This window comes from Lampetra fluviatilis, chromosome 28 (genome assembly GCF_964198595.1).
Source record: "Lampetra fluviatilis chromosome 28, kcLamFluv1.1, whole genome shotgun sequence".
Lineage (NCBI taxonomy): Eukaryota > Metazoa > Chordata > Hyperoartia > Petromyzontiformes > Petromyzontidae > Lampetra > Lampetra fluviatilis.
Window position 1 is genome coordinate 1,201,754 of NC_136302.1, and position 19,213 is coordinate 1,220,966.

The window sequence follows — 19,213 nt, forward strand, 5'->3', positions numbered from 1 at the left end:
ACCACCGCACATGGGACTACCCAGTTGCCAGTGTAACTTGGCATTGATTTGCCACCGCTTTTTATTCACGCAGCCTTTTAATTGGCTTCTACTCCATTGTTAAGGGCGGTAAATGGATATTCGGAGCAATTTGCATTTTCCTCGAAGCATTTTTACGGTTTCCACAATACAATGCAAACTGCGCTTGAGAGTGCGGCACACCTTAATATATACAATTTAATGATTCACAAATTGCTTTCTGGAGGACCGTGTGAAATCAAGAAAGTGCCTTTGCACATTAGACCTCACTGTTTTTTTAAATCTTAATTTACCTGCAGAGACTGCAAGACAAAAGATCAGTGCCACATTTTCAGCGCAATAACATATTACCTGGATTGCAGCATCGCGGCAATGCACTACAAAGTCCAGAAGCCTCGCGGGATGAACGAAAATGATGTTTACTCACCGACTCCTAAAACGGGTCACAGTGACCCAGCACATACGCAGACACATCACAGTGACCCAGCGCATACGCACACACATCAGTGACCCAGCGCATACGCACACACGTCACACATCAGCCCGTGAGCTTGGAAAGGGCTTTGCGCCTCGAACAGTCCTGAAATGAAATTCTGAAGATTTTCTCTGTACCTTTGCCTCGGAGACCTCCCGTAACAACCTTTGATACGCGTCTGGTGTTTTTTTTATGTCACAATTAAGTGAGGCTGTCCTTCCACAATGCGAATCAGCGGCAACAGCAGGGCGAGAAATGTGCAGTTGTATGAAGCTGGCAAGACCAGAAGAGGCGGAAGGGAGTTTCTTCAAAGCTGAGCCGTGCAAGAAATATTAGATTAAGACGGCTACGCCGCTTTGTGCATAGCAGAGGGGTCCACTATACGTGAAGATTGCAATCTGAAAATCACAGGACGTGCATTTTGAGGAGCGCCCAGTTCCTCAACTTTGAGTGCTGGTCATCGTTGCACGTTAACCGTGGGGCTACGTCCAGTGCAGCAAGGCCCATTATTACACTGTACTACTATGCTCCCATGTTTGCACCTGGGGCGTTCACCAACCCGGCAATGATGGGCGTGTACTCGCGTCAAAACAATCCCCATGACCCGCGCACGGCGTGGGGGGAGGCCCCCCTCATCCGGCAGGGGAGTGAACGGCTGTACATCACTGCTGTTGTATCTGCATTTTGCGAAGATGCAAACTTATGTGGATTTTACTCAAAGGTGCTTCGTCTGCTCTTTGATGAAACTGACTGTGTCGTGGGCTTGCTACGTGCTCCAGAGGCCAGTTTTTTTTCACCACAAGTGGCTTAAGAAATATAAACAACTAGCTTTACTACCCGGCTTCGCCCGAGACTTGGATTCTTGTCTTGGATTAATACACGGCCTACGCGGAGGGTGGGTGGGGGATGCGTGATGCTGCTGCATTCGAGTGACATCACAGATGTGACTGTCACCGCTCACTTGCCGTGCGAAATATATTCATTACTGTGTACAGTCTGGAAGCTACCCACATGCCAAATTTCAAGTTTGTTGCATTTTGGGAAGTATGCTAAACATTTCGAACAATCACACATTCACAAATGTCTCTTTTTTTATATAGATGTTCCCTAACGAGCTTCTTTTCCAGCCTGTCTTGCTGTCCGCCTATGCCCAAGAGATATCTGCGTATCTATTTTTTGCCGAACCTAAAAACAAACCTTCAGGGGCTATTTTAAAACGCCTCCCAGCCATAGAATGAACGTGTGTCCCGAGACGCACTTTTACGCGTAGGAAGCAAAACTTATTTTTGTGAAAGTAATTTTTATATTTATAAGTTATATTTCCAAGCAATTTATCCAAAAACGAAGGGCATGGAAACTCAGGATCCCTGAAAATATCACTGCAACTGAAAGGTTGAGAACCTCTGTTTTAAAACAATTGGACCTCCTGGTGATTCGATTGATCGCGTTGATAGGGCACAGCGATTCGATTCTTGCATCAAATTGCGTTTTTTCACACGATAGTGAATGATAATTTTTGGCGACGTTATATAGATGATTCGGTGCCACGGTAGCGAGATGTTAAGTACCTCACCTGATATACATGAGGTCGTGTGTTTGATTTCGATCCTGATGCCTGTATATTTGGAGTTTGCATGTTCTCCCTGTGGTTGTGTTGATTTTCTCCGGGTCCTCTGGTTTTTCCCTCCACATTTAGAATCGACATCACGCCTTTAGAGTGTTTGGCTGCTATACATTTCCACATGAGAAGTCACTAAGTTGAGCTATCATTTGTGGCCTGGTCGCTTCTGAAAAAGAGCTACATAGCTTACCTGGTAAAAACAATGATTGTTAGGCTACTATTAATCATTGCACATCAACCTCTCAAGTTGCTTACAATAAAAATAAGGGTCATGCTGTCGCTACACAGCGGCCCCTTAGCATTTCCGCCATCTCCAGGCAGTCTGGGTTCACCGCGAGGTGGGTGCTGCCTTCTCGCAGAGTGCATCGTGCGTATCCGATGCCTCCTTTGGACCACCACCTATTTGATCCTCGTGTTGTCTGTAATGCGGGTTTTGCGTCACATTTCGTGCTGTGCGTCATTGCATATTCTGTACAATCTTGTCCCATCTCCTCTCTCACAGATTTTGTACCGTCTCTTAAAGAGTGTCCCTCATTGATATTTGGTTTTTTACCCTTCTATCTGGCAACAAAACTGACACCTTTTTTTACAAGGAGTCATGTTTGCATAGACCACAATACTTGCAGCCATAATGCAAACAAAAAACATAACTCTGATAATATATGCACTGTCCTTGAAGTTGATTGGTGATTGGTCAAGAAGGGTAAAAAAAACAATTATCATATTTTTTACTGGCAAATGAGGTTCCAATGGTGTAAATGCTTACCCCGAGCTCTCATACTCTGATGGTGCATTGTCTTTGAGTTGTGCGCCTTTTGGCGTCATCTGGTCCAACCCATGTGAGACTAGGCTCTAAGGAAAGCTGTCTCGGGTGTGGACCAATCAACTTCAAGGACAGTGCATATATTATCAGAGTTATGTTTTTTGTTTGCATTATGGCTGCAGGTATTGTGGTCTATGCAAACATGACTCCTTGTAAAAAAAAAGGTGTCAGTTTTGTTGCCAGATAGAAGGGTAAAAAACCAATTATATTTTTTACTGGCAAATGAGGTTCCAATAGTGTCCCTCATTGTTTTGTCCTTGTGCGTCCTGTGTGTTTTTGCCTGTCTTGTTAGGACCCAGTCACATTGCCCCCCCCACTCACTCCTCTTTGCCGTGCCAGTCAATCCAGGCATTCCGGTTAAATGATTGTATTTGTGCAAACTTTGCCGTAATCATAAATAATATTATCGATTCCTAGCCAAGCGATTCTTTGCGTGTATCGTTCGTCACACAATTGGGGTTTCATCGACGCATTCTGATGCTACTTTATAATACGGTATCCCCGAACACTGGTAGAAGATCGGTTTAATTTTGGCCCAGAGCAGAGAGAGTAACCAACTGATAGTTTGACACCATTTGACCACAGCCTCTGGGCTTTCCCCAGTTTAGCTGCAGAGGCCCCAACATGTTAAGGTCATGTGGTAGTGTCGCTAATCTGCACGCTGCCGTGAAGCTTAAAATGCTTGAAACAAAGTGGTTAAGCCTCGATACTTGCAGTGCTCGAGACGGGCATGCGAGTTGAATTTCAGCGTTACAGTGTGCATATAGCTGAAGGCATAAACACACAGGACAGAATGGGAAACAGTGGAGGGTTTACAGCGTTCATAAAACGTTACATTCAACCAAGCTTGCTTCCGGTTAAATTGGGTGACAATATAGGTCCTTTGTTCATTGCAAGAGTTTCCCTGAAATGTTATAGACCTGGACAGTGTCATTGAATTGTCGCTTTTCTAAATGCTTTATTGGGTTATGTTCCCATGCTCAGAGATGGAGGATGCTCCTGACTTGCTTAAACTCACAGTAAAATGTATAACGTGCAAACAACAGTGAATCCTCAACAGGTCTTGATCTCAATGGATGAGTGTGAACAAAGTAAAAAAAAATTGGGGATTCAGAATCGGAATATTTATTTATACTGGAGGAATCTGGTGAGATAAAGCTCTTCACAGAAGTCGAGTTCGGGCGGGTTAAAACAACACAATTTCTAGGATTGAAGCCGGCACGATTATTGGTGGTACGTTCCTTGCCCTGTTGGGGCTGCGTGCTGTCTGAGTGTCCCGTGCGCTGTTTGGATGTATGACTGCTAAAGCGTTCTTCTCCTCTGCATCAGCTGACTTGCATGTGTTCACGTGAGTCGTCCTGTCAAGCACGAGGTCAGCTTGTGTTGTGCAGTGTTTATTGTCGAGACAGCCTATGTTTGGACAGCCAACAAAACAAACGGGCAGTAACGTCTCCTTCGACGACCTCCGTTTATTTGCGTCATTGTTTTTTCTACACCGACGGGCGAATGTTTAGTTCATAATTAGATGGGCGCCTACGTGTTAAACTGTCTTAAAACTGTACAAGTAGTATTAAATTTCACTTATACGTTTTAATTTGTACTGATTGACAAAAACCTGCGGTGCATGTTTTTGTTGCCATTTGTACGTCGGCGGGGGAGTGCTAAAAGGCTTTGGTGGGATGTGGTGGCGTCAGCGGCAAGATGACATCTTGATCGTGGGGGAGATTGATAGTGTCGATGCGAGCCACGTGGTGTTACTCAGGGTAGTGCAAAAGAGGGAATGGAGAGGCGTGCAGTCTGTCGATTTTTTAAACAGATATGCCAGAGCTGTTTTAACTCATAATTTAATAACACAGCCACGGGCAAACTTTGGTTGGGTCCTTATTCCCCAAACAAGTGCTCTCCGTGCGTGCCGTGGGCGGCGTTGGCGGCGCACGACTCTCTATTTGGGTCCCAGCTGTGGGTCCGCGGGAGCAGCGGGAAAGGGGGGGGGGCTTGTCAGGGGCCAGGTAAGGCAAGCTCGTGTGACCCGCGCCCGCCACCACCGTTTTCCGCCCCAACACCGTACGCGGCTTCCCACCGTACGCGGCTAACCGCGAGAGAGCGCCCAGTGCCAGAAGTCCGCGCTACTGTACACGGGGGCGTCCTGACACTTGGCTTGCGCAACTCTATTGGCTGGGGGTGGGGCGAGGCAGCACCGAGCTGGGCCGGGGGCCTCTGCTGGATATGCGAGGCGTGCGCGGGCATGTGTTACACATTAACCAGAATTTTGGAATGGGGAGCGCAAATCAGCTGACGAGGCAGCGCGGCCGCCCCCAGTGTCGACACGCCGCCGTGGCGAAATTCACCGAAAGGATCCGCGGCAACAGCGGCCGCTCGAGTTACAGCCCCCCCCCTCATCCTCCTCGGCCCTTGGCGCGTATTTTACTCTCCCGTTGGCGCCGCCGCCACCACGTGACGCTCGCCCCCCCCTCCCCTGCGGATGCCCGCAATCTGCTGTGCCCGCGACTGCTTACGGCATTAGAAAGTGCGCGGCACGTCAGAGGATTGTGCGTCGGTTGCCTTTGCTGCGCTGCCTGCATTGGGCCGCACCGCTCCGCGCCCTGCCTCGGTGTCCGCCTTGCCGTACGGGGCCGCGATGAAGACGGCATGTAGGTGGGTCTGTCCGCCGTCCGTGAGTAATGGACTGGGAGCGGTGACATGGTTTATGTAGGCGCTTGCTCTCCCAGCCTTGTGTGTGTTTTTTTAGTCTCTGGAATGATTGTGGCAGTTGAGTTGAGCTTGTATTGCAGCTTTGCTTGCCTGAGCATTCGTCAGAACAGAGATGTGTGTGTGTTCGTTGAACTTTCGCATCGTATGTAGCCAACCGCCGTGCTAATCGAGAGGTGCAGGACAATGTGTGGCATCGGTGGTAATGCTGCTTTTTATGTCTTGTTGACGTGCAACCCTGAAAGTGGTTTTGTGGGTGGGGCTGGGGAGACTGAATAAACACTGTGTAGCTGATAGTTTGTTAGTTCACAGCTCTGTCATTCCACTGTTGGATGACGGCCTCCCCCCCCACACCTCTCGTCAGTGGCGGCAGTTGTTGGACCGGTTCGGATTTCACTCGTGAAATTAATAAAGCATGCTTGCTCGGTGGTAATTTTAGTAAACGCCTTAAACAAACTGAGTCCTGTGCACGCCCCTCCGATTGCACACCACTGGTAGCTGATGGGTCAGGGTAATACATTGTAGTCGACGTTGTGGGCTCTTGTATTTGTCCTCGGTGACTTTATTTAGCCTCTAGAAATGTGAAAGGGATTTACATTGATTGTCAAAGGCACGCCCGAAGGATTACTGAAAGTTGCGCACACTCCTCTGACTTCCTGAAAGAAACGCGATTGGGAATCCCCCCCCCCCATGCAGTAGGGAGCAAGAAAAGTTGCCCGACTGAACTTTCATCGTTGAGCAAGATGTGATGGGGTTCTGTGGGACAAAACTCCTAATGGATTGCGCCAACCAGACGATGTCAAAGTCCTGGCGCACTAACTGGAGAGATGGAGCCGTAAATCGGGCATGAGATGGAACGCAGCACGCGGTTGTGAATGGTGGAGATGCCTTCATCGAGCGGTGGATTGAATTGGATAATTCTGTTGGAATACGTAGATTTAGATGGATATTGTTTATTTCGGCAGGGAGTGCCCATGCATTAAGCTAAACAAATGCAAACATGGCATCAAATGCAATTGAGAGGCTTTAGAAACCCGGGTGCAGCGTGCAGGACAGTTGGTGATTATTCATATCAAGTTTGAATTTAAATTTCAACCCAAAATTACGTCTAAATGACTACCACCGAAGCGACAGCGTCAATTGTGGCGAACTGTGCTTGGGCTCATCGTTTGCATTCACTCAACACAGGGCAGTTGTGGCTCAAAGTGGTTCGGGATTGTTTAGAAGGTGGCCACATGAATGTTAACAGCCACTCTAAGAGTTGGTTATTCCTATTCATCCCCTATGGGACGTAAGGCCACGGATGAGTTCTCTCCACTTCTTCCCATCGGCCGCTCTCGACTTCACCGCCGACTTGCCGATGAAGTCTGCATTCCCGAAGACGAATATCCCCCTGCTGCACACCGTGGCATGTGGCACCAAATATATACGCCCCCAGTTGCAAATACCCAGTTTGTGTCGTTTATAATATTTAGAAGCATTTATAAACGTGAACATCGGTGGAGTTGCTTATCTTAATCTTAGGAACTGTTTATCTTGGGTCAGCTTTTTCCTGGCGGTTTGAGCCCCCCACAGTGCTCTGTAGTGTTGAGACTGAGCCTGGTGTTCCACACTGGTACACATCGATGAGCTGACGCGAGCCAAAAGAGTTTGCACACCCGCACACATTGCTTGGCGATAAAGTGTGCAACATGCGTGTATCGCATGCAGTCCGCCACGTGGCAAGAGGGCGGGTAGGGGGAAGCGAGTGACCTTCGGAGCCCTCGTCTTGTAGCCTTCGCCGCATCAAAGTGTTGAGCCGCTTCAAAGCATGCGCCCACTCGGCCTTCGCTGCTGGATTCCTGCTGCTGCATTCTGGCCTTGTTATTGCTGCAGTTGAAAAAAGAAAACACTTGGCGGTCAGCATGGATGTGGACAAAACCAGTACGGTGGTGGTGGCGTCTGGCTAGATCGGTCTTTCGTAATGGTCTGGTTTCGTAATGGCGACGGGGCTGGCAAACCAGGCCGTTTAGCAGCTGCGTTATTGCGCGTTGGCCCCTCTGTTAAATGAACTGGAAGTCGGTACAGTATTGCCTCGTTATTCACGAATTTGCTGTTCGCGATTTTGTCTATTCTTGAATCACATATGGAACTTTACACGACCACTGCATTGAGCGAAAGTGATGATGAGAGAGAAAGTGATGATGAGAGAGAAAGTGATGATGAGAGAGAAATTGATGATGAGAGAGAAAGTGATGAGATAAAGAGAACTTCTCTAAACTTTAGAAGCGTCTGCAGATGTTGCGAGTACGATATTCGTAGACCAGTATCTGCGAAATTTGCTATTCACGAGCATCTCTTGAACGTATCCCTCGTGAATAACGAGACAATACTGTGTAACTGTACTGGCTGTTTTGGTTTCGTGCTGGCACGTGCCGGAATGCTCGGTACAGTACATTGATGTGCGATATTCTACCACGCAAAATACGCAACTAAGAACTCGCTTTTGACGTTGAACAGTTCAACATCTAGGCCCAAATTTAATGGATTTGGTATTTTTTGTATAGTAAGGTAATGTTGGTTGCTTTTGACTCTGGGATTTATTTGCCTGTATGCGTGGAAGTGTGTTGGCCATGCACGCGCGCAGGGCGAAACTAGTCGGATAAGTCTGGCTGCGGATCCTCAATAAAAACACTGATGTTGTCGAGGCTTGAAGATGATATATTGTGCAAAGTTGTAATGTGTCGAATATTCTTACATCTGAACGTGTGAATCGTGCACCGTACTTACGGTGTTTTAGAATCGCGCAAACGCGTATATATCTAACCAGCCGAGGGCCCGGCGTCCATGTTGCAATGGGAGATCTGAGGGAAAAGCTATTGCAAAATGCCACAGCACGTGCAGAGTTGATCTTGCAAACTCCGTGGAGGCGGCTTGACTCATGATTTAGAGTCAACGAAGCCGTCGTGTGACACGCATGGATGGGGCCAGTCATGGGCTCGCCAGATTTAGACGAACTGGCAACCCTAGGAAAATGTAACTTTTGTGTTGGCCACTACCCACTACAAACAACTTTTCAGGGTTTATTAGAGCACGTATAAGGCCGGTGAAAGTATTCCTCCTGCCTGGCGAGTGATCTTTGAGTTGGCGGCCAGGGACATGGATTAATCCGGAGTTGAAATGGCTGCTTGTCTCGCCTGTCTGTCGAGTTGAAGCAGGTCTTGCTGGCTGCCTCTGCTGGGTGCGGCTATTTGAGTTAATGGAAGGGCATATGTGGGCATCTGATAGCCGCCACAATTAACCGCCGGTTTTGAAGCGGACAAATCATTTTTTATACACGGACAAAGCTGTGTTGGACTGTTGATGAGGTCTGTCTAAAGTTGAGTTGAGGACATATTCAAAAGCGGTTACGGAACAATGCTTCCGACGCATTTAAAACAAGAAGCATGCTGCTGCTGTTGTCTATCTCAATAAAATGAATACACTGTTTGCATAAATGGGGTGGCGCTGTTTTTGGTTTGTGCCTGTATTCCTATGAATTTGTCCTATATGGTGGTTCTCCCATTGTGTGGATTTCTCTTCCCCCACTGTGCTCTGGGGGGTGGGGTGGCTCTGACTGCCCAGTGCCCCTTGTGGAATGCTTGGAATTTTGTTGCGTTTGTGTGCACATTGTGCACGTGGAAGTCATCGACCACTCTCGCTCGCTCTGGGGCTTGTGGGCTGTGCGCCTCGTGCTGATGCCAATGTGAGGCATTGTGGCAATGCGGCCGGTGGTGAGTGAGGGGGGGGGGCTCGAGAGAGTAATGTAGGAGGGGGTAGGAAACATGCGGGTTGACTTCTTTGACCTGTTTCTTTACCATAACAATGGCTAATCGGGTGCTTTGTTAACGTCCTTACTTTTATCCGTTATTCAAGCCGCCCCCCCGCCACGTATAACCTTAGTGGGGGTGGCTCAGTGGCTTGCAGTCAGGTTTCGAGTCCAAATCCTGGTTGGGGGGGGACCCATCCCCTCAATCTTCCAGAGGCGGTTAATAAAGTGAGAGGAACCACCTTATGGTTTGAGTAGGGCGGTGCCTGTGGACAGTCTTGCTCCCCATCATAGGAATGTGAAATGTTCACCACTGGCTTGGGGATGTAAACAGGAGATGAGAGCACTGTCTTTACCCAGTTGAGCATGGGAATCTGTGACTTTTAATTGTGAAATGTAGGAATTGTACGCAAGTGTTCGGTTACCCACAGTTTGCCGTGTTATTGTCCACTGGTTGTTGCTCACTTGAGGTCGGACGTGTTGCTCCATCCTGCGGTTGTGGAACTTAAACCCCCAGTGCACTGTGACCTAGTGCTTGTGCACATGTAATCTGTAGAGAGTCACGCTTGTGTTTACCGGGGTCGTTTTAACCACTCGCTTGCTTGTCGGTACAGTACTTTTGAGTCGCGAAGCAGCCATTAATCAGAGTTTCTGTTGGCTGATTGGCATCCATAGCTCAACGCGCTGACCAGCGTGGTGTGTATCACATGCTGTGGCATGTGTCTCGCTGTAATATGCCTTTGAATATTACACTTGAGACACGGGAAAAGGAACGCATGGATTATGGAACGTTTGCAATTTAGAAAGTGGCAAACAGTTGAGCAAGGTCACCTTAAAACCAGTCACAAGTTCAAATAATGTAAATCACCACTGCCCATTAATTCATCTGCTGCTGAATGAAGACACCTTCTCTAAGGCATTTCACTCTGTCATGCTTTCACCATGCAATGATCCAATTGGCTATCAATGGTAAGTCGAAGTTTGAAAAGGAATCTTGCCTGAGGGTTTTAGTTTTTGATAACTGATGTGTTAATTAAAGACGAGAGGAGAATATCAGAATTTCAGAAGCTTTAGCTTGTAAATAATTGATCACCTTTGTTTGTACGACAAGGATATGAAAAAATTGCATACTTACCGTACCTGATAAAAAAGTATCTTAGCGTAAGATCATACCATACTAAACCAAAGAATCCCATACTGTAATTTCTTACCGTACTGTACTGCCACCCTTGCTGTCCAGTTCTGTGACAGACCGGTGTCATTGTGTAGTTCCTCTTCTTGAGAGGAGCCCTTCGGCGCACTCACTGACCGTTCTCCTCCTGCCCGTGTGTGCGCGCTCCTGTGTGCGTGCGTGTGTTTCTGGCTGTGCAGGCAACACATTCTACTCCGGAGCGGCCGCGCAGGCCGTGCCGCCCTATAGTCTGCAGCAGCCGCCCTTTGTGCCCATCTCCCACGCGCAGCAGCAACAGCAGCAGCAACAGCAGCAGCAACAGCAGCAGCAACAACAGCAGCAGCAAAATGCCATGGCATCGCAGATGAAGCGGGAGAGAAAGCAGGTACAGACGTCACGCATTCGGATCGCCGGGGCACGTCGCGTAGGTCTCTGTTTGGGAGTCGGGTGCCATGTACACGTTGGGCCCTTTCACTACTTCACATTCTGGCCAAGTGCGCCAGCGCTGAAGCGAGCTGCCCTGCAATCGCAAGGTTTTGGGGGGGGTTGACACCAGCCCATCATCCCTTTGGGGTCTATAAAATATCCTTTAACAGTCTTTTTTCGAATTATGAAAGAGACTCTCCGCCTCCATTGGAACGTGGAACTTACACAATTGTTGCCTTTTAGGCAAGCTAATGGGTCCCGGAGTGGAAAGGTAAGTCTTGTACGGGACTCCCAGAGGCATATAACACCTGGTATACAGGAGGTCATGAGTGTCATCCTGACCCTGACGCTTGAATATTTGGAGTTTGCATGTTCTCCCTCTGGTCGTGTGGATTTTTCTCCGTGTCCTCCGGTTTTTCCCCTCCACATTTAGAAACATGCCCTAAGAGTATTTGGCTGCTATACATTTCCACGTGATAAGTCACTTCGTTGAATTATCAATTGTAGCCAGGTCGCTTCTGACACATTGCTGCATAGCTCAGTGGGGCCTTAACTGATAAAATAAAAATAGTTTATAGTTTTACATGGATGACTACTGCACTGGTGCGGCCTAATGAGGGTGAAACTGGTCTCCATTGGTTTAATTGCTGCTTGTTGGGACAGCCACATGTTTGCAACTCTTTGAGTTGAGGCAGCCTCAGACAATGCGCCCCACCACTTCAAGTTGTTTTGAGCTGTGGTGGTCTGGGTAAGTTTTGAGAACTTTTGCACATGCATTGCAAATCTTTGCGTGTTCAATATATTTTTGACCATCTAATTTTTACAATTGACGTCGTGTGGCTGGGCGATTTCCCAATGGATGTAGACAATCCGAAGTAGTTTTGCAGCCTCGCTGTCCGCAGGGATTGCGAGACATTTGCGGTGCTCTCACTTAAGGGGGGGGGGTGGGGGGGTCACTCAACTGGAGGCCATTCTTGTCGCTCGTCCACATTCCAAGCATGTGCAATTGTGGAGGAATTGGTAGGTTGAAAGAAAAAAAAGACCAAAATATATTTACCATAACGAAATTAATGGCAAACTTGGAGCCAGGACAACGTTACGTCTCCACTCGGCTCTTGGAGCCCACGGGAGTGAACAGTGGGGGCACTCGGCTTCGTCAACCCAGCAAGGGCTTTCAACTTCCGAAATTGCTCGTGCTGCCTTGAACGCTCCCACTGTTGGGAACAGCCAGCCATACAGTAGAATTCGTATTAAACTGTAATTTTTTCGGGCCAGCTTGAGGCTTGTTAACGGTGATTGGTCTGGATGGAGGCATGTTCCCACTGATCATCGTCCTGGGTTCCGCAACTCCGCTGTGGGGGAGGCTGTGTTTGCCTGCGCGCTCGCAACTAAAAGCGCCGTCATGCTCACGACATCAAAGTGGTGGTCCCCTGCCTGCGTCGTGCCGGGATTAAATTGGCAATTGGCCCCCGAGTGATGGCCTTGTTACCTGTAATGTTTGTCACGCCAAACAACCGGCGTACTCTTAACGTGTAAATGTAGGCCTCGCGTCACGGTAATTAGAACGGCCTTAACGCATTGTACAGCGGTTTGTGAGGTTGGAAAGAATCCGCGTCTTTCTGCTATTGCCATTTACTGTTCGAGTGTTTGTATGAATGCTTGATATGTCCTCGGGAAAGTATGGTGTTTTTACGCCACGCATGCGATTGTCTTGGGTTAAATGAAGGAAGGGGTGATGTTCTCTCTAAATCACGAGTATTTTATCATCAGAAACGTGTTGATTCGTGTGATCTTAATTACGACATAGCCCAAAGTAATCTTGCGTTACTGTGCGACAGATGGTCACGTCATGTTATGATGGGGTAGTAGTGCCAGTTATAAAGCATGTGAGTGCCAGGCGCCCATTGGCACGGGGGCGCGTGTAGATGGCACGAGTACGGTTGTAATGATGTGCACGCGCACATTTACGCGTGGAACGCGGCAATGTTCGCATGCCCATTAACTTATTGGGAATTTGGATTAAACGAGGTGCTTGGTTAGGAATGCCATGCCGAAAAAGGAATGCCGCAGGCAGGATTTACAGTGCGATGATGAGCGGGCCCGCGTGCTGTCGCGGTTGAAACGCAGCATTGAGTTGCGACAGTTGGGGGGAGGGGGAGGGCGAGAGTTGCATTCCTTGGGGCGCTATTTTCTGGGTGGGTTGCAGGGAATGCAGAGGGAGGTCGAGGAGTTGCTCTGATTGATGTGGGGGGTGGTTGTTGGTTCTCGTGTGGTGTGGCTTTGTTAGAAGGACTGGCTGTAAACCAGCCCCATCCAGTGACTGTACCAGCCGTGCAGGATGTAATGCTCGCAGTGCCACACAATTTGCGTTAATTCGGTGGGGACGCACCCGCAGAGTGGGTGGTGGGGGGGCAGCCCTTTTTTTTAATCTGTGCTGGGGCATTTGGTGTGTGAGCGCCCGTTGATGAAGCTTCATCTCTGCAGTTGTGTGAACGCAGCTGTGAGCCAGTAGCTGATGTAGTTGTTGCATTTTTCTATAGATTCGAATCAGAGATCCAACGCAAGGGGGCAAAGATATAACGGAAGAAATCATGTCCGGGGGCGGAACCACGCGTAACTCTACCCCTCCGTCTCGGTCCAGCTCGACACCTACACCGCCACAGGTACCCCCACACAGGTCACAGCATGCACACACACCATCTACACCGCCACAGGTACCCACACACAGATCACAGCATGCACACACACACCACCTACACCGTCACAGGTACTGCATCATGCACACGGATCAAAACAAACCGGCATACAAAACAATGCTGCACACAACATTTCACCGTGTACCCCACACATTGCAGCACAACACAAATGTCCACGCTCCCATATCTCTCACTGTCCTGACACAGTACCGCTACCCTGCATTATTCAGCCTTGATTCATATCTCCAGCTACACTTAGTGCCTTGAAATATAATTCGTCGCGTTAGAGAAAAGGGAAAGGCTTGGTTACCATTTACTGCACCATGCTGTTGCAGGTTCACCAATGAGTTCTTACAATGTTTTTCAACGTGTGCCACGGTTGAGTGGCCAACGTGCCGCATCCCCGGCTAGCTTCGCCTCGCCCCCCTCCTTTTGAGGTTGGATGTTGAGAGTCGCATTATTTTAGGCATTAGTGAAAAATGCGTTCGTGACGTGTTGCACGTTTTAATACCTGACGAATAAAGGCGAATAGATTACGGTCATGCATTTGGCGGAATCACTAAATGTTGTTGGCACAATTATTTTATCACCTGTTGCCTCCTTTTTTTAACCGATGCGTTCTTAAAACGGAGATTGCTGAATTTGGCACGTGGCAGCATGGCAGTCACGGCGTGTTGGCTGCTGGGGTGGGCGAGTAACGGTTTCTCCGCGTCCACTCTGCCGTCCACCGGTCACTTGAACCATCACGCTAAATCCGATCATCCTCGCAGCAGCGGCAGCTTTTGACTAACCATCGAACAAAGACGGTCACCGCATCGCGCGCTTCCGGATGCGCTTCTGCGGCCACCTGGAGTGGTCTTCCTTAGAAAGCCAGTGGACCTATGCACTTTTAAATTGTCCAGATTGAAAACGAATTTCTTTCGAATGCCTTTTTATGTTTAGTTTGCTGTCCTTCTCCCGCACGTCTGATTAGCACGGTTGTCTACGTAAAAGAAGTTCAACATACCTCCTTCCAATATACATACATACTTAGTTCATCTTTACTTCCTACGCATGCCCCAGCAGCCGCAGTCGCTGGCCATGAGATGGGCGCAGGGCTCTACTGTCAGAATCCCACAGGCAGGAGGAGGGTGAGGAAGAGGAGGAGGATGATGTGTCTTTATGTGGACGTTCCGTCATGCTTATCGAAAAACAGCCTCGTCGTTGTTGATGTATGCGCTTGTTGAATTTGGCTCAGTGAGCCGTGAATGCGCCTGGCTGTGTACCGAGTAGCGCTGCTTCGTGTGTGCTGCTCTTTGTAGCGATCTGGTAGCTCTATACTAGCAGCTCACGTCATGTTCTTTGCTTCAAAATCTTCGTAGTTAATGTTGTCCCGTCTTGTTCTCTCTTGCATCTCATCTGCACAACACATCTCCCTTACGATTAATTTCGATTCATGACATTTCGTTATGTTGAATTCTACCGCCTCTTCTTTCTCTTTATTGTTTCCATTGTTCGTTTTTTTTCTCCCCATTGACGACCTATAATTTGTAACAAAACTCTTAACGAATCTGACAACGCATCATTGGCTATTTTTTTCCTTTCTATGATTTCCCTGTTACGTTTTTGTTGCCGTTTCCTCTCTCCTCCCCTTTCCTATCTCTCTCCTCTTTCTCTACTCTCTCCCCTCTCTCTCCTCTCTACCCCCCCCCCCCCCGACTTGCTTTGGTTCCGTTGCCATCGTGGCTTTTTACGTGCCCGTGTTTGGCGGTGCTTTTTGTTGCTTGCCGGCGGTTTGGTTGGAGGCAGTTTGTTTACGCTCACCCCGCTCCTCCTCACCTCTTTTACCTCAAGCCACAGCCCCTGCTGCTGGCGCCGCCGCAGAGCAACGGGGAGAGCACCCTGCCGCACCCCATGGGGCCACCGGCCCGCCCAGGTACGTCTGCGTTGCGACACAAACGCTCATCTCGTCACGCCGAACGTCAGCCACGGTTTACCCCAACGAGTTAACCCGTTCTGCGTACAATGAGGGGGGAGGGGTTTAATTAGTGGTGTCGGCGTCCGTAAGATACGATTGCAGAAGGGAGTCCGAATATAGCAATGAAACAAAACAGGACGGACTCACCCAACACTTCAATATTTAGCACCACGTGCCACATCAATTAGTGCCATATTTCCAGTTTGAGGTCCGTGCATTCTTACTCGCCAAAGCAATCTTCGTATTGCTTTTTGACATGCTATTTGCAGGCACATATTTTCCTTTGCTTGGATATGCCAACTTATATTTGGGCAAACGTGAAAAATACTAATCCCCTCCAGCATTCAGCCTGGTTTTTCTCTTGATAAAGGCAGTCTTTAAGTGGTCAAGAGGCTGTAATTGGTATTAATTAAATATCAGTTAATGGTCTCCACCACTAACCATTAATGGTGCAGACCGTTCACTGGTGGTCATAGTGAGTGAAGTGTGGAGACCGCTTACAGTGACGTGTTGAGCTTAACGTGCTTTTACTTTGGGTGCTTTTGAAAAAAATGCCATTCATTTGATCTGGAATAATTTAGATTACTTGGCTGCTATACATTTCCACACGATAAGCCACTTAATTGGGCTATCATTTTTGGCCAGGTCGCTTCTGAAAAAGGGCTATGCAGCTCGGTGGGCTTCACCTGGTAAAATAAAAAATAGTTTAAAGTTTAGTTTATTTCGAGCACATACTTTAGAACCAGATGAGGACAATTTATAACATGGATATGGTTTGGTGTTCTGTTGGATATATGTTACCGTTGCTGGTGGTCTACACAATCTATCGCGTGATCATAGATTTTTACATTTGCATATCCGTTTTGAATGAGATTGTATTGGCATTGCGAAAGGCAAACTATAGCGCAGGACATGAATGACTGGCAAAGGTGGCTGGAGATTTGCGCATCGCTCACCAATGTGAACCCACGCTGGTAATAAACATGGGGGCCTCGCGTTGAGTTGCGTAGTGCCACGTAGCGTTGCTCACCGGTGACGCCTACATCATCGGGTCATCTCGGTGGACACGAGCCGTTGCTGGCCGACAGCGAACTTTGCTGAGCCTCCCATGTATCACAAGTTAGAATTTGTAATACAGTAAAACCTTGGATTGCGAGCATAATTTGTTCCGGAAATGTGTTTGTAATCCAAAGCACTCGTATATATAATGGAAACTCGGATGATTCGTTCCACAACCCAAAAATACTGTATTCATATACAAATTATTAATACAAAATACCTTATATTTTTATTATTTTTATTTAATATAAAGTAATCACATTTATTAATTAAATTGAATCGTGGCTGGTGTGAGGGAGACGAGAGAGAGGAGGGTTATTGTGTAGGACTACTTTCACTTGCAGTATAGTTACTAAAGAACAGTCACTACACTTGGACACAAAATAAAAAAATGCTTTACGCACACACTCGTAGTCACAACGCTATAGTAAACCGTGTACGCTCGCACGGATGTTGACTATACGAGTGAGGCACGCTGACTGAGACCGAGCATGGGAGACGATTACTCACAATTTCGCAGCGAGAGAGAATAACCATTGGCTCAGTTGTGATCACGTGACGCTCGGCAGACAAAGCGTATACTGTACGTACTGCTCGTATTGCAAGACATCGCTCGTTTATCAAGTTAAAATTAATTGCTCTTGCAAAACACTCGCAGACCAAGTTAATCGCAATCCAAGGTTTTACTGTAGATGTTTTTTTGTGTTAGATCGCGTAAATATATAAATGTGTCGTTAAACCCACCACCACCCGACAACCAACTAGTCAGGGTTGTCACGTAAACAGAACGTGACAATTCGTCATGAGTACAGCACGCCGGTGTGTTGGAGAGCCACGCCACAACATTTAGAATCCGAGTTTAGAATTGTGTGAAAATGAATGACTGCCGTTAAATGCTTGGCACAATGGTCATTAATTGTAGTTGCTCACCATTCGTAATTGGGTAGCAATGGATGCATAAATTGAAGTCAATTGCATTCTTATGCTGTCCACACCCAGGGGTCTGGCTTTGGCCGCCACAGAGGTTTGCTCATTCCATTCGTTCTCATCAAGGGCACGCCGAGTTGTTAGACACGTGATCACTGATCCCTGTTCTTGTGGCGTTCGGTGTCACCGTCCGTCGGACGCCATTGGCATTACGGCTTGAGAAAGCGATGGCGCCTTGGCCACGTCACCTTGCAGACGACGGTAGTCCGAGGAGAGAAATGTTCCCTAGAGCGCATGTAGCTCATGTCGCCATCAACGCAGCATCTCTCTGCCAGTGCAAGAGCTTAATTTGGATTTTGTTTGCATCAGCATCAGAATATTTATAAATACTCTAGGAATCTGATGAGCTATAAGCGCTTTTTCACAGATGTCCAGTAGAGGCGGATAAGAACGTCACAATAGTACAAAAACACGACAGTAGTGCAAAGTACAATAAAGGTAAACAAATCACCCAAACACACACAAATACAACTAAACCATCCCCATCCTACCAGGCACAGCCCACTGAGATATTCACTTATTTTTCAGAAGCCACCTAGCCACAAATGATGCCTCAACAAAGCGGCCCATCATTTGGACATTTATAGCACCAAAATAATCTAAATAATCTCAATGCATGTTTCAAAATGTGGAGGGAAAATCCGGAGAACCCGGAGAAAAAATCCACGCAACCACGGGGAGGGCATGCAAACTCCAAATTAACAGGCGTCAGGGTTGGGTTGGAACCTCCGGGTGGTATACCAGGCGTGGTTGAGTGACAACTCGTAAACGATCCATTCCGATAGTGATACGAGTTGTTGTAGAGTATGTTTTAACAATGTGATTTAAAAATCAGCAATGGCCACTCTCGTTACATGAGAAGGACTGCTTTGAAAACGATAATTAAATGCCATGGGAAACAAAGATGAATCTGTGAGTGCTGGGGGGGGGGATAATCTGTATTATGACAAGGTTTTATACATCGTGGCACTAAATGTAGCAACGGTTGCTGCTCATAGATTTCAGTCTGGCAGTTTAGTTGGCATAAAGTTAATGCAAAATAAATAAATAAACGGCTTGATATTCTCAATTGTGCCTTAGGCCTTAATCTTTTTCTGACCAGGGCAATTGAAGCAGGATTAATGTTTCGAATAAAAATGCTGTGGTGATCTTGCGATCGTTGTGAGCCCATCGTGCATGTAGAATCAAGTCAGAGGCCCCATCACAAAAGAGAATCTTGATCACAAAGCTCACGGAGTCCATTGCAGAAAAGTTTCTAAACAACCTGCGAAAACCCACAGCTCCGTGAGACACGATGCCAGCAGAACATTTTCTGCTGAAAACATCAATTTGGCTTAATTGGATAAAGTATACATTCAGTTGCTTTTTGGGTTAAATTATGTAGGTACATACTAATTATGAATCAATAATGGCCATCAGAGCCTACGTTTAAGATTAAAGTGTACTGTTCCTCATACGGTGGTTGCTGCATGTCGGCAACTGCC

General features: G+C 47.5%; 1 protein-coding gene across 1 annotated transcript in view; it reads left to right on the forward strand.

Moving 5' to 3' along the window:
• The window catches only part of EIF4G1 (eukaryotic translation initiation factor 4 gamma 1), a 135,396-nt gene that overhangs the window by 83,028 nt on the left and 33,155 nt on the right, over nucleotides 1–19,213 (forward strand). The window contains exons 10-12 of the mRNA XM_078869511.1: nucleotides 10,805–10,989; nucleotides 13,571–13,693; nucleotides 15,515–15,641. Of these exons, the coding sequence (XP_078725637.1) occupies nucleotides 10,805–10,989; nucleotides 13,571–13,693; nucleotides 15,515–15,641 (435 nt within the window). The remainder of the gene's footprint in view (nucleotides 1–10,804; nucleotides 10,990–13,570; nucleotides 13,694–15,514; nucleotides 15,642–19,213) is intronic.